This window comes from Callorhinchus milii, unplaced genomic scaffold, assembly GCF_018977255.1.
Source record: "Callorhinchus milii isolate IMCB2004 unplaced genomic scaffold, IMCB_Cmil_1.0 Scaffold4, whole genome shotgun sequence".
Taxonomy (NCBI): Eukaryota; Metazoa; Chordata; class Chondrichthyes; order Chimaeriformes; family Callorhinchidae; genus Callorhinchus; species Callorhinchus milii.
Genome location: NW_024704745.1, coordinates 9,641,921 through 9,658,031, shown reverse-complemented (window position 1 = coordinate 9,658,031; position 16,111 = coordinate 9,641,921). Strand labels below are relative to the sequence as shown.

The following is a 16,111-nucleotide window of genomic DNA, read 5'->3' as shown; positions in this document are numbered from 1 at the left end:
GTCTGTCAGAGATGCTTCAGTCTGCCAGAGAACATCCAAAACTGTGCCATGGAGTTCAAATCTCATCTGAGCCTGGGACTTAAACATAGGTTCCCCAATGAGCTGGAATGAGATTTTAATTGAAGTGCATACAGTCACATTCCTGACTAAAGCATCATAATGGGCGGCTTTGGACTCATTGAATTTCCTATTTAATCAGACCAAGTGGGGGATGTAATTCAATTTACTTTCTCTGCTGGACGTATCAGAGGCATCATTTAATACCATTTCTTAGTGATCAGATTATACGCAGTGTTTGAGTTGTAGCTCTGCACCTACAAAGATGCACCCTAGCATCCTTTTGTATAGTTCTCTCAATGCTGGAATACTGTTTGTACTGATGATATGATTGAATTGGGCGACTGAGACTGCTAGCATTAATGGAGGTAAGCATTCTATACAGTGGTTTCATGTGTTAAGTCAGGAGGAGTGTGTTAAGTCAAGATTCCAACAGTGCTAAGTGAGGATTTCATTTCCTAAATGTTCTCTCTCTTCTCCTGAAGACACCAACAGTTGCTGGGGCATAATTCAACAGGCAGTGGTAGCCCTCCATTATCTTGACTATTTGTGCTCCTCCTATGTCGGCGAGATGTTTGACTTTGATCCCAGTCCTGGTCTAAGTGAATGTTCACTTGTGTGCAGCAGAGGAATTCTAGCTACTGATCAAAATTGCTTGATTTCTCCTCTATATTCCAGGGGTACAACCCCTGCTGAGAACAACTAGCTCAGCACAGACCGGCAACCAAACCTACGTCTGATCTGTGTGACCTGAACACAAAACTTGATGAGACTGAACTATTTGGAGAATTGAAATACTTCTAGATTTCATTTATTTCTCTGTGCTCTTGATTCTTCTCAGGGCACGAATGAAGTTGAACCGGTTACAGTGAAGTCGTCAAAGGAGGTTGTAGAATTCAGCATCCAGCTTGTTGGAGAGAACTACAGAGAGGAACTTGCTAATCCTAGCACATTGGATCATCAGAAGATGGTTAAAGATGTCCGTGCAGAGGTAACCTATAATCCTGCAGAAAACCAAATAAATGACATGGGATCTGAACAAGGAAACTTATGAGCACACAGTACAGTGTTCCTTCGCCCAACACTAATATTCCTTGCCTCGAAGAACACAACGTTTATATTAAAAAAAAGGGAAGAACGAGAAAATTGATTGTGATAAATACTAAATATAAATACTATGGATTATTTAATCTTGTGAGACATTCTAAAAGAAGTTTAAAAAAATACTTTATGCATTTCTTGATATTAAACTATCCAAATCATATTAAGAAAATTCAAACTCTGACCACCGTTTTCAATCTAAGCCGAATGCTTACTGCTGCAGCAAACATCCCAATACGTGATGATACCGCCACACGGCTGATATCATTATGTGAGGTAATTGCCACGCTCCTGATATTATCACGTATGCCTTCTGGACGCAGCCTGACTTTGCCGAATTCGTCTTACACAAAATCTATCCGATAAAGGGCACTACCACCTCATCTCCCACATCTGTGTTTTGCTGTTATTCCCGATTGGTGTTTATTTGGCTATATAATGTATCTGCGACTGCAGGGTGATATCATCACATAGCGCATATGATGATGCTGACAAACACATGATGACATTACACCCACCACCCCCCACTTCCCCCCAGAAAAACTCGGCCCTTGTAACATTTGTGTTCTGTGCACTTGGTGAACCCAGCAAGGTGGGAAGATGAACTATGATGTATAATGCAGATGTGATTACTGCCAGCTACATATCATTTATAAATGTACTTTTTTTTAGCATGCTTTATGTCAAAAATGTTAATCTTAATTATAAACAGAATTTGATCTTATCAGGTTTCTCCTAAAGTGCTAAAGTGGTCTGTCCTGTGCTTATATTGCATTTCGCCCACAAAATATACAGTCAATTAGTGGTTAGAGGCCTCGCCTCGCAAGCGAGAGATCTGGGTTTGATTCCCAGCAAGGCGAAACGTTGGGCAAGTTTCCTTACTCCACATGCCTCTGTTTACCTAGCAGAAAGTAGGAACCCGGTTGTTAGTCGATCGGTGGATCGCTTTTCCTGGGGTAATAATTCCTTCAAAAAATTAATAATAATAGTAAATTGGTCACTCAATCCATGACTGTTTGTGGGCCACTGCTCTGCACAATTGGCTGCCGTGTTTCACCCACAAATTATACAGCCAATTTTATTTTACAGTATGTTCTGTGAAGCACTTTGAGACGTCTCAAAGACATGATAAGGCGCTATATCAAATGCAAGGATTATTCTTATTATTATTGTAATGCTACAGCTGTGGTGCTAGTGAGATATTTATTGTGTTGAGTTTATTGCAGTTTATTGTGCTGCTGTGGCAGTATTACTGCAATTGAAACGCCAAATATGATCCCGTATCATTTTTCATTGATGGTGCTTGTGGAATCCACATTTTTTTTTGTCTTAAAAAAAATCCCTTTTCTCACCTTTTATTTTTTAATGATTCAAGAGAACCGAATGATGGCTGTCAGACATTCTCAAAGAGCAGCTGACTCGATGTCACTGAAATTAGTAAATAGCTGTCCGCTAGTTAAATACTTTTGAGTGGACGTGCACAAAGCTCCACTACTTCTTCCTCACCCTACTGGTGTGAGCTCGCAGAATAATATTGTAGCAGCAGCATCAACCTATATGTTCCCAGATGCTGGTGGGAGTGGATCAGCCTTTGGACAGAGACAGAGAGCAGTGTAAATTCTTGTAAGACTCGGAAAAGAATCAGAGCAGTTGATTCGGATTGGTGTCCGTGGGGTGCTCCCGGATCTCTTGTCATTTGCTGTTCAAAGGACAAAAACAACTTGCATTTATATAGCACCCCTCACCCAGGGCAACGTCCCAGGATAAAAGTGTCTGCAGTCGCACAATTGAAAAAGTTGTAATTTAATATGGCCTTGATATGAATCCAGAAAAAGCGCAGCTTAAAAAAATAGTTGTTCATGTCAGATCGTCTTGATCCAGAATGAATGCAACTACATGGAGTTGAAATGCGTGCGTGTGTGTGTGTGCATGTGTGGAGTGGGGGGCTGGGGGGCTTTAACACATAAGCAACATATTAATTTTTTCTCTGTTGTCCATTGTATGAATTCTATGAAACACTGGAAAGATTCAGTACTTATATGTTTGAGTAGCAGTAATTCATAATAAATGGATTATAAATTATATCTATCATTCTTTATAGACTATCCGTGCTATAATTTAATCACAGCTGTCTACCTTTTTTAAATACTTTAAGTACTTTGGTAATAAAGATATACATTTAATTATTTTTTTTTAAAATCCGATTTCAGATGAAAAATATCTTTGGAAAGGTACCAGGATTTCAGAGTATTCACATACTGGAATTCAGGTTCGCAAACTTAAACCTTGTTATTTATTTTGTTGTACGCACCCTGTGTGATAGCCTTCTAAGCCATACTAAAAGCCATACTAAAAGGTCTAGGGTAGAGATGGAAGCCCTTTATTAGTAATTGTGAACACAACAATCCCTGATTATTCTCTGATAATGACTGAGGTGCAGTGGATAATTGAAATTGATGGAAAATTGAGGCTCCACTGTGTTTATTTATATATTTACGATCAGGGTCTTTACATTGCAGCAAATAGTTTTATATAGTTAAGCCAATTCCTTTGATAAAATGGAATGCATCTTAACCTGTAGGACAATTCAGGTGGACAATTATTACAGTACTCTCATTGCTGCAGAATATTAACATATAATTTGATAGGTTGAGTTTTGTTATGACTTTCTTCTAAATTCCATGGACCCACATATGGGGAAAAATTCCAGTGAGTATTACACGCAGAGCCTTTGGCAACTGATGAGATTTATTATGGCTGTTGTGGGAGATTGCTGTGTGCAAATTGGCTGCCTTGTTCACCGATAAAATACTGTCATATACAGTCATTACAGTATATTCTGTGAAGCTCTTTGAGACACCCTCCTGATGTGAAACAGCAGTATATCAAATGCAATGATGATTATTATTATTATTCCAAGACTTATTTGTTTGACTGCACCTTTGGTCATCTTTCCCTATCCCCACCACCTTTGGCATTCACTCCCACCTCAGGCGCCCAACCAGCAGTGACAAGCACTTTGAAACATCCTCCAAATATATAAAAGTACACTGTATTGTATTGCATTTTGCATTCTTGCACTTGCATTCTTCCAATGATTAGAAAAATAGTGCAACAATGGAGCCAAGTGGATCAGCAATAACATTTAAGGGAAGTAATTAGAATGGGGGAAGATAATTCAGGTTCCACTATACTAAGGGAACAAGATCATTTATAGCAGGTTATATAATGTTAGAATGGGCTTTTCTGTAATGATTTAGTTTTTTAATATTCACATATTCCTTAAGTATGTAATTGAAACACAGTATAAATTGTATTTTCAGTTAGTGATCTTGAAAACAATTGCGTTGGATGCCAGCACTACCTGGGGGGAAAAGCTTTACTAAGAAATCAGTTTGATATAAATTCCAATGACCCAAATCAATTCAGTCTCCACTGCAGAAGTAATCCTTAAAAGTTCCAGGTGGTCCAATATTCATCAGACCAAACTGGGTTTGCACTTAACTATTTATGATTTACGGCAGTATAAATGCGTCATTGAAATTCTCTACTACCCACCACCAAACAAGAAGCAGGTGCTCAACCTTATATTTTAAGATGATGGGTTCAATATTTTTTTGTCAGCCTGGCTCAGTTGGTGGTACTCTCACTTCTAAGTCACATAGTTGTGGGTTTGTGCTCCATGCTGAGATCATAGTCTAGGCTGATACTCCAATACTGAGGAGTGCTGCATTGTCATAGGCGCCAGCCTTCAGACGAGAGGTTAAACTGAGGTCCTATCTGTGGCTGTTAAGGTGGACATTAAAGGTTTCAAGGCAATATTTTGAAAGGAGCAAGAAGTTTTCCCCAGATAAAATTGGTCGTTCATTTCATGGATGTTTGTGGGACACTGCAGTGTTTGCTTACAAATTTACAATCTTTGAAATGTTTCGAGGTGTTTGAACAACATGATAAGGCACTATGTCAGATAGAAGAATTTTGTTTTGTAATATTGAATATTAATCGTTGTAATTCTAATCCTATTTCTCTTTTGTGTGTTGCAGGGAACATCAGAATTTAGACAGGTAAAACACTGGTATTTTCAAGGCTTCACATTAAGCTGACTTGTCTTAAATACCCGTTGTAAGTTGTAGGTTAAATGGATTTTGAATCCAATAAAAAGGTCATTGTGCTTGAGCAAAAGTAAAGAAGTTAGTCAATGCTCTCCTTTGTCTTTAATCCCACAGTGAACATTGCATTATGAATCATTCCAAGAACCCCTGGCAACTGAAATGTCCCATCTCATTTAGTTAGTAGTTGGGTCTTTACTCCTGCGGTTGCGGGCCAACATGAGGAGGCCTACTTTGAGTTGCCAGCAGCTGAATCAGTTCTTCGGCCATTGCCAGCCTTCACCACAGCTTCCGATAGCTAAACAGTCAATAGCAGTGATTTCAGTAGTCTGATTGTGTAACACACGTGATGTTGTCATGCACATTGAGACAACATCATGTGCGAGACGCAGTGACATCAGACGTGCATCGTACTCGTAAACACAAGCTGTTGACACTCACTTTCCTGACCGGCTACTGCCTAAATAATGGTAGCAGAAGCTGGAGGAAAAGGCCAGGAGCGAAGTCACCTGATACTTGATACAAAAACAATTTACAAAAGGGAATTAGATAGGTACTTGAAAAGGAAAAATTTGCAAAGATACGGGGAAAGAGCGGGGGAATGGGACTGATTTGGCAACTCTTCCAAAGAGTCGGCACAGGCATGATGTGCCGAATGGCTTTTTTCTGTGCTGTAATATTCTATGATTCTATGATTCTATCAGCAAAACAAATGTCAATAGTTGGAATGCACAGAAAGAATGCGGAATGTGAAAATTAAATGCGAAAACCAGAGAAACATAGTATTTTAATCAGGCACTGATTAAAAATCTCCCTCCTCTGTCTGCATCATGTAGATTAATGTGAACCCCATATTGGGTTGCTTTTCTTGTTGTTTATGACAAATTCTACAACCTTAACCTCAAAAAGAAGACTGTGGAAGGAAATGTTTCCACAAAAGAATGTTTTCAGGGCAGGGCGGCAATCAAGTCCAACAAATTTTAAGAAGAAACAAAAAACAAAAGAGGATTTCTGAGTGCTCCAAAAAATTAAGTGGTATTCATGAATTTTTGGGAAACGAGGACATTTTAGGAAAAGCTGTTTGCACTTTAGGTTTTAAGCCTTGTTTAATACAGCTGGGAACAGAACCCAATTTATATGGTCTCTCTGTTGCATCAAATCAGAGCCATATCCATAAAAAAAAATTCAATTTGGTGTTCTGCTCATATGTACACCTTGGCGTGTACACAGAACAATATAAATCAGGTGTTTGTTTCTTAATGTTATTGAAGAGCTGGTACAAATCATCACTGGGAAGTGAGCGTAGAGCAATTTCTATTCCCTGCTTTTATATTGCACTGAGTGCAAATCGCACTGCTTCTGACACCCGCTTCTCTTTCTTGGTGGTGTTGGGAGCAGAGCTGTAGCCCTGGCTCAACTCGGGTTTACGCTGCGCAATTTGGTGGCAAACCCCAGCCAAACTTCTGGTCACTCACTGCCAAATGCGCAGTATAAGTGCTGTATTGTTTTCCTTTAATTTTCTTTTATGGGTTTTCACCCCTTTCCCAGCCTCCTTTAAGCTGTCAGAGAGGCGAGGTTTGAGTTCTTTTCTTCATTGTTTAGGGCCAGTGCGTTTCAGTGCTGTGGAGCACGTGCACTGCGCCAAGTTTATTTCTCCCGAGATGAGATCCTTTCAGCTTTTTAAATCAATTGGAAACTGTCCAATATGTAGTTTAGAGGATGATGCGTCTGTAAGTTTAGATCCAGGACTGGCTGAATTATTTACTTTCTGAAATGATCTTTTTCCTCAAAATGTAAAAATCTTCTTGGGTTGTGTTGACTGTACTATTTTGTAGCAGCTTCACCGAGAACCAGATAGTATACCCGGTTTAGACCATATATAAACGCAGGTGCATTATCCATTTGTGCAAACCATGTGTAAACAAACATACATGAGCAGAAGAATTACAGGTGCCCTTAGTTATGTAATAAAGAACCAATGAAATAGATTGAGATTTCATACAGCGAAAACAAAGAACGTTATAGTTCGGAATCAGTGCATTTTATACTCCTGTTTGTAGATTTGTTTTATTTGTAGTGATTGGATGCTTTTATATTAAAGTGTATTATTTCTCATCCAGCAGCAGCAATGTGCTGGTGCACTATGCAATGACCTTCGATGGAAGTATTTTACCCATTGAGACCATTGATACTCCCAGTGAAGTACAAGGTGGATTGTCCTTGGAAATGGAAAATGAAAACCGACTCCCAGCTGTTTACACAATTAACGATCTTAGGGATTTCGTAGCTCAGGCCTCGCATGAGGAAAAACAAATTGGAGATTCATTGCTGACTTTTGACCCAGAGACTCTTCAGCTTCTGAATGGTAAACCGTATCAATGCTACTTATTGAACTTCAGAATCAAGATATTATGTTGGAGTAGCAGAATGAGAAAGAACAAAGAATGACCGATTGTGTTGTGCTTTTCCCTGCAGAGCATTCAACCGATCACGGGCTTGGCAGTAATGACTTTAGCCTAGAGGATCAAGAAGGTATTGGCCTTCATTTTTTTGTATTTGCGTAATGTAATGCCCAACTGGCAGTACAGAGGAGCAGAATCTAATTGCACGCTCCACATTTATTGATTGCATCAAGTACTTCACGCCAAATACAGAATGTACAATCCTAGAATCCATTCTCGAATTCTCCTAGTCTCCAATCTCTAAAGATTGACACTTTTTCCCCACATTGCTGATCCTTCTGAACCACATGAACACAATTGTTATATCAGTGCTGTTTATAATACACCTGACAAAAGTTTTGGGCTTAAATCTGATGACCACTGGGAAAAATATTGAGCAGACTAACTGACTGATTTATATATCACACAGACTCTGTATTCAGAAAGCTGATTGTGTGATGGAACGAAAAATCTATCGAGAATCAGACAACCAAACGCAAACACAAAGAGAAGTCAAAACATTATTTCAGCAGTTCAAGGCTGTGCAGAAGCTTATGTTTGTTCCCTTTCTGTTAAACAAAACATTCTTAGTTACGATCCTTGGCAATGTTGATTAATTTGCATACGGCCAAGAATCATCCTCAGATATAACATACTCAGAAGAAGCACTATTTTTCCATTATAATTTAAAAAAATTGGATCAGCGTTTGTGTACAGGGATTACACCTTGATGTATGGCATAAACATAGTTGTAGATTACAGTATAAAATGGTTTAAAGTATCCATTTTACAAATTCACCCTCCATTGGTGAGCTTTTGATTGTGGCACAAATAGAAATGCAGGTACAACTTTAGAACTGCCTGAGAATAATTATAATCCTTGTATTTGATATAGCGCCTTATCACGTCTTCGAGCTGTCTCAAAGCGCTTCAGACAATATATTGTAAAGTATAGTGACTGTATATTTTGTGGGCAAAATGCGCACAGCAGTGTCCCACAAACAGTCATGGATTGAGTGACCAAATTATTATTTTTTTTTGAAGGGATTATTACCCCCAGAAAATCGACCTAACAATTGACTAACAACCGGGTTCCTATTTATTGCTAGGTAAACGGAGGATTCTGCATCCTTCCACAGCCCTTCCATAGCACTGTGTACTCAGTTGTAGGATACACTGAGTTCTGAGTGGTCCGGAAGTTCTTGTATGTGCTGTGCCAGTTGTCTGTGTGGCATTGAATCAAAGAATAAATACTCAAAGCAAATGCAGTTGATATAGTATTTTTACTGAACTTAATAAAATAGTTTGAGCTGGAAAATTTTGCTTTTTATGCAGCCATAAAGAGTAAACACATTTATGGGGTGGTCGTAAAAATTATAATAACAGTGCAATAAAAGGACAGAAGGTGGAAGAAAAACTGCATACGTTCATGAGTATGAAATATGAGGAAAATAAAATGCAAATAAAACTATAATACTTACAATAAATTAAGCTTTTGCTGAGCATGCCAATTATTCTGTTGAGGGATACATTGCATGTTTTTAAACCAGCAGCATTTAATTTAATTTAATTTGCATTTGATTTAATTTAATTTGCTCCAATAGCAGTATGCCATCATAATTCTTGTGGAGTCATGTAGAGTAACGATTAGCAACGAGGGACCCGGGTTTGATTCCCAAGCAGGGAGAAACTTCAGGCAAGTTTCCTTACTCCACACTCCTCTGTTTACCAAGCAGTAAGTAGGAACCCATTGTTAGTCGATTGGCGTATCGCTTTCTGATGGTCATAATCCCTTCAAAAAAAACTAATAATTTGGTCGTTCAATCCACGACTGCTTGTGGGACATTGCTGTGCACAATTGGCTGCCGCGTTTCTCTCACAAAGTGTAATCAATTCACTTGACGGTATATTCTGTGAAGCGCTTTGAGATGGCTTAAATGACGTGATAAAGCGCTGTATCAAATGCAAGGATTATTATTATTATTATAATATATAAGGGGGAACCTCATTACAGCAGTCTTTTGACAGAGCCCTGCCTTGCTTAGAGTGTGGGTCTATTCTGAAGCTCACCACTGATTAGCCATTTTCCCGTGTTAAAAAAATAGTTGTCGTCAGATTGCCATTGACATAATTTCCGGCAAATTGAGCGGGTGCCTTGCGAAGAAAGGCAGCAACATTTTATGCACACAGTGCATATGAGCAACACATTGAAAGTGAAGTCCGCTAGAGAATAGCAACTCGTAGTCAGTCGTCTGTTAGTGTTGAGAGATGGCCAGACAGTGCAGGATCATAGTACACACAATTTCGTATAAGATTCCACATCCAAATTCCACCTTTCAGGTTCCTTCCTGCACTCAGTCGTATGGTACAATTGACACACAATGCAATATAAATCCAGTTTGTGGCTAAGTAATGTAGGTATCAATAACTGGAAGTATTCTGTAAAAGTATTGCACGCAATACCTATGTCACTTTATCTTCATGTTTTTCACCAATAGCAATAATGTGATCATTTTAAACTTGTGGTTAAGTTTGTTTCATGTACTGTTTATTCCTCTCCCAGCTCCTGAAGTACCTTCTCATGCTTCTGAAGACCATACAACAGTGGGACTGTCAACAACTGGATCTCCTTCAGCCGATGTGGCAAGTCAATTCTTTTAACCAATTTTAGCACTGTGTATATCTCTTACATATTATGTTCATACTTTCCAGAATTAGGTAAGCAACCTTCCAGGGAGAGAGTGCACATTCCATTCCAACAACCTGTCTCTCGAATTCCCACCTGTAGGTGGGATGCATGGAATTCTCAGCTTGGATTGGACACTCTTAAGAACGGTGTCAGACACCCAGCTGAACCCAAAATAAAAATGTTATGTTAATAAGGAATGTTTCACATTTTGTATTTCATATTAAGTGAAGGATTTTAAAATCTCCATTTGTGGGAGGAATGTTCAATTAGGCTTCTGCCCATGTTTGGGAGCTAAACATTCCAGGGTACCTGATGTACAGGAAAGATAGGCAATGTGGAAAACGGAGGGTGGGGGTTAGCCCTGTTAACATTAAGCCCTGTCAATCTTCACATCAAATGCCAAGTGCGAGAAGGTCATGGACTTCTTTTCATCTAAAATACACAACATTTGCCAGGCAGCCTCATCCACCTGCCTCTTGTCACCCACCACCATGCCCTCTCTGTCCCTCACCCTCCCCATCATCTGCTCCTACCACCACCCCCATCCTACATTCCTTCCTCCCCATCTCTCCCTCCTCCCTCTTATTCACCTTTACCTCCATGAAGCCCACCACCTGCTGCCTCGACCCCTCCCACCAACTTGCTGGTCACCCAGCTCCCCCTCCTCTGTCCACTACTGGCTGACTTCATCAACCAGTCCCTCTCCTCCGAATCAGTCCCTGCCCCCCTCAAAATTGCTGTCATCACCCCCCACCCCCACCCCAAGAAACCTTCCCTAGATTCCTCAAACCCCAGCCACTACTGCCCCATTTCTAACCTGCCCTTCCTCGGAAAAGTCCTAGAACTTGTTGTTGCCAATCAACTTCGTGCACACCTCCCACTCCCTTTTTGAACCTCTCCAATCCGGTTTCCGCCCTGTCCACATTCCAGACACTGTGCTTGTGAAAGTCACAAACGACATCCTCTCTATCTGTGACCAGGGCTCCCTCTGCCTCCTTGTCCTCCTGGATCTCTCCGCGGCATTCGACACAGTCGATCACATCATCCTCCTCCACCACCTTTCCTCCGTCATCCACCTTGGTGGGACCTCACTCGCCTGGTTCGAGTCCTACCTCACAAACCACCAGCAGTACATCTGCACAAACGGCTTCTCCTCCCTCCCTCACCTGGTTACCTGCGGGGTACCCCAAGGATCCATCCTTGGCCCCCTCCTCTTTCTGATTTACATGCTCCCTCTTGGGGATGTCATCCGCAGACATGGGATACATTTCCACATGTACGCGGACGACACCCAACTCCATTTTTCCACCTCTCTTTGCAACCCCCAGTGCCCTGATGTTCTGTCAGCCTGCCTGTCAGATCTCAGGGGCTGGATGAGCGCAAATTTCCTTCAGCTGAACGTTGCCAAGATGGAAGCCATACTTTTTCAACGTCTAAAATCTCACGGCTTTCACCTCTTCCACCTACCAGACCTCCCCCTAAAACTCTCTGAACCCGTATGCAATCTAGGCATCAGGTTTGACCCCCAATTATCCCTCCTCCCCCACATCTGGTCCCTCACCAGCACCGCCTTCTTCCACCTCCAATGCGTCACCCGTCTCTGCCAATACCTCTTTCCGAAAGCCTCTAAAACCCTGGTCCATACCTTTGTCACCTCTCGGCTGGACTACTCTAACGCCCTCCTCGCCGGTCTCCCATCCACTACTATCCATAAAATCCAGATCATTCAAACCTCTGCCGCCCACATTCTCACCCACACCAAACCCTGCTCCCCGATCACCCCAGTCCTTGCCAGACTGCACTGGCTCCCTGTCCCAGAGAGGATCGACTTCAAGATCCTCACTCTTGTACTCAAATCCCTCCATTCCTCTGCACCCGCCTGCCTCTTTGACCCCCTCTTACTCCTCAAGACAGTACCTGTTGGCTTCATTCCTCCGGGTCTAGCCTCCTCCTCATGCCCTGAGTCCTCCGCTCCACCCTCAGCGGCCGAGCCTTCAGCCACTATGCCCCGAGGCTTTGGAGATCCCTTCCTCACTCCCTTCTCCTCGCCCCCTCTCTTCCTATTTTCAGGTCTCTGCTGAAAACTTTTCTTTTCGACTGCGCCTTTAGTCACCTTCCTCCCCCTCCCCCGGCTCGGCCCCGGGATCCGTTACTGTAAAGTGCTCTGAGACCCGTCCGGCATGGAGGGCGCTATATAAATGCAAGTTGTTGTTGTTGGTGATAAAGGATGAGATAAAATCAGTAGAGAGGAAGGATCTTAAGTCACAAAATCAGGATGTAGAATGGGTGGAGCTAAGAAACAACAAGGGGCAGGAAACACTCGTGGGAGTAGTTTATAGACCCCCGAACAACAGTTACAGTATTGGGCAGAGTATTAATCAGGAAATTAGAGGAGCGTGTAACAGGGGTAATACACTAACAGTGGGTGATTTTAATCTTTATGTAGACTGGGAAAACCAAATTGGCAAAAGTAACTTAGAGGATGCATTGGAGTTAGTTTTCTAGAACAGTATGCTGAGGAACCAACCAGGGAACAGGCGATCCCAGGTCTTGTATTGTGTAACGAAGCAGCGCTAATCACTAATCTGGACGTTAAGGCACCTCAAGGGCAGAGTGGCCATAATATAATGGAATTTAATGTTAAGTTTAAGCGTGATGTAGTTAAGTCCAAAATAAGGATCGTAAACCTAGATAAAGCCAACTTTGAAGGTATGAGGGACGATTTGGCTAAAATAGACTGGGAAAGTAGATTAAAAGATATGATGGGAGACAAGCAATGGCAAACATTCAAAGTTGTTTTAGATAATTCCCAGTGAACACATATCCCCTTGAGAAATAAAAATGTCATGGGAAAAGTGGTTCAACCATGGTTAAATAGAGAAGTTAAGGAAAGTATAACATTAAAAGAAGAAGCCTATAATATTGCCAAAAAGAGCTGTAAACCTGAGGATTGGGAGAGTTTTAGAGATCAGCAAAGATAATCAAGAAACGGATTAAGAGGGAGAAAATGGAATATGAGAGTAAACTAGCTAGAGATATAAAGATAGATTGTAAGAGCTTTTACAAGTATATACAGAGGAAGAGATTAACAAAAGTAAATGTGGGTCCCTTACAGGCAGAGACAGGAGAAATTATAATGGGGAATAAAGAAATGGCAGAGTCACTAAACAAATACTTTGCTTCTGTCTTCACGTTAGAAGATACTAAAAACTTACCAAAAATAGTGGGGAACCAAGAGTGATGTTAGTGAGGAACTTAAAGAAATTAATATCAGTAAAGTACTAGAGAAATTGATGGGACTAAAAACTGATAAATCGCCTGGACCTGATGGCCTGCATCCTAGCGTTTTAAAAGAGATGGCTGCTGAGATAGTGGATGCATTGTTTTAAAATTCTCTGGATTCTGGAACGGTTCCCGTTGATTGGGAGAGCGCAAACGTAACACTGCTATTTAAGAAGGGTGGGTGACAAAAAATGGAGAACTGTAGACCAACTAGCCTGACATTGGTGGTAGGGAAAATTCTAGAGTCTGTAATTAGGGACGTCATTGTGGGGCACTTAGAAAGTCATAATATGATTAGGCAGAGTGAACACGGTTTTATGAAAGGGAAATCGTGTTTAACAAATCTTTTAGAGTTTTTTGAAGATATAACTAGCAGGTTAGTTAGGGGGGATTCAGTGGATAAAGTGTACTTGGATTTTCAGAAGGCATTCGAAAAGGTGTCACATAAAAGGATGTTACATAAGATTAGGGCTCATGGAATTAAGGGTAATATATTAGCATGGATCGAAGAGTGGTTAACAGGCAGAAAACAGAGAGTAGAGATAAATGGCAGGTGTGACTCGTGGAGTGCCGCAAGGATCAGTGCTTGGGCCTCAACTGTTAACTACATCAATGACTTATATGAGGAAATTGAGCTTAATGCAAGGTGGAAAAGTACGTTGTGAGGAGGATACAAGGAGGATGCAAAGGGATATAGACAGGTTAAGTGAATGGGCAAGAAGGTGGCAGATGGAGTATAATGTGGGCAAGTGTGAAGTTATTCACCTAGGTAGAAAAAATAGAAAAGCAGATTATTTTCTAGAGGGGGAGAGACTAGATAGTGTTAGAATTCAGAGGGATTTAGGTGTCTTTCTATACCAATCACAGAAAGTTAGTATGAAGGTACAGCAAGCAATTAGGAAGGCTAATAGCATGTTAGCATTTATTGCAAAGAGGTTAGAATACAAGAATAGGGAAGTCTTACTGCAATTGTATAGGGCCTTGGTGAGACCCCACCTGGAATATTGTGTGCAGTTTTCATCTTCTTATCTAAGAAAGGATATACTCGCCTTAGAGGGGGTGCAACGTAGGTTCACTAGGTTGGTTCCTGGGATGAGGGGGTTGACCTATGAGGAGAGATTGAGTAGACTAGGCCTATATTCTCTAGAATATAGAAGAATTAGAGGTGATCTTATAAAAACATATAAGATTCTTAAGGGTTTTGACAGGGTAGAGAGTATGAGACTATTTCCCCTGGTTGGAGAATCTAAAACTAGGGGTCATCGTCTCAGGATTAAAAGTCAGTCCTTTAGAACTGAGTTGAGAAAATATTTCTTCACTCAGAGGGTAGTGAATTTATGGAATTCTCTACCCCAGAAGGCTGTGGATGCTCAGTCATTGAATATATTCAAGACTGAGATCCATAGATTTTTAAAAACTAAAGGGATTAAGGGATATGGGGATAGGGCGGGTGAAAGGAATTAGGTTAGTAGATCAGCCATGATCTTATTAAATGGCAGGGCAGGCTCGAGGGGCAGAATGGCCTACTCCTATTTCTTATGTTCTTTTGTTCTTACATGTATAGTTTGGGTGCCATAGAGTGGAATCCTTTGTATACCTTGTTAAGAATCTTATCTTACTCAGAACTAAATAACTATTATTTTTCTGTATTTCAGAACACTGTTCTAAATGCTGAGAGACCATCAACGCCAATGACAACAAATATCAATGATGTATTTCCTGGCAATTTTATCAATGGAGATTTTGAAGTGGATAACAAACAATTAAATATTCTTTTTCCAAAAGACATCAGGAATGAAGGAAAGCTCCCCAACTTCATGGGAAGTGAGCAGGCTACGGAATCTATCATATCTGTTGTGGAGAGTACCAATGAAGCTTATTCAGTCATTCCAGATCCTCTGCATAATCATACAACGAAGGAATTAATCACATGGGTCTCAACATCACCTTCACTGTGCACGGTAAGAAAAATAATGTCGAAAAATAGAGTTAAAAATTTTATTTAACTCTGAAAGTAGCAATATTCATTGGTTTTCTGCATATTTTCACATTATATGCATAAAATGCAGGGGTCTTCCTTCGCAAATTTTAATTATCCATCACTTGGACAAACTTGGCTTGCCTCGAGGAAGGAATTTTTGATTGGCATTTAAGCAATGAGTATGTCAAAATTGCTACTTACTCATTGCTTAAATGCCAGCCAGCCATTCCAGATCAGTAATACCAGAATTTTTATTATTTTTAATAATAGCCATAATAAACTTCAGAAAGGGTAGATTTTGTATGACCGATTGCCGAGAATTTAGCAGTGGGAAGCCATATTTTTCAGTGTGCCTAGACTTCCAAAAGATCTTACATAGAATATACAGCACAGAAACAGGCCATTCTGCCCAACTGGTCTATGCCAGTGTTTATGCTCCATGTGAGTCTCC

The 16,111-nt window shown here is 40.6% G+C and overlaps 1 protein-coding gene across 1 annotated transcript in view; it reads left to right on the top strand.

Annotated features, from left to right (window-relative positions):
• Positions 1-16,111, top strand: part of impg2a (interphotoreceptor matrix proteoglycan 2a) — a 45,980-nt gene that overhangs the window by 15,715 nt on the left and 14,154 nt on the right. Inside the window, exons 8-14 of the mRNA XM_042334034.1 lie at positions 899-1,048; positions 3,369-3,427; positions 5,202-5,222; positions 7,388-7,632; positions 7,743-7,799; positions 10,272-10,351; positions 15,335-15,542. Coding sequence (XP_042189968.1) covers positions 899-1,048; positions 3,369-3,427; positions 5,202-5,222; positions 7,388-7,632; positions 7,743-7,799; positions 10,272-10,351; positions 15,335-15,542 — 820 coding nt within the window. The remainder of the gene's footprint in view (positions 1-898; positions 1,049-3,368; positions 3,428-5,201; positions 5,223-7,387; positions 7,633-7,742; positions 7,800-10,271; positions 10,352-15,334; positions 15,543-16,111) is intronic.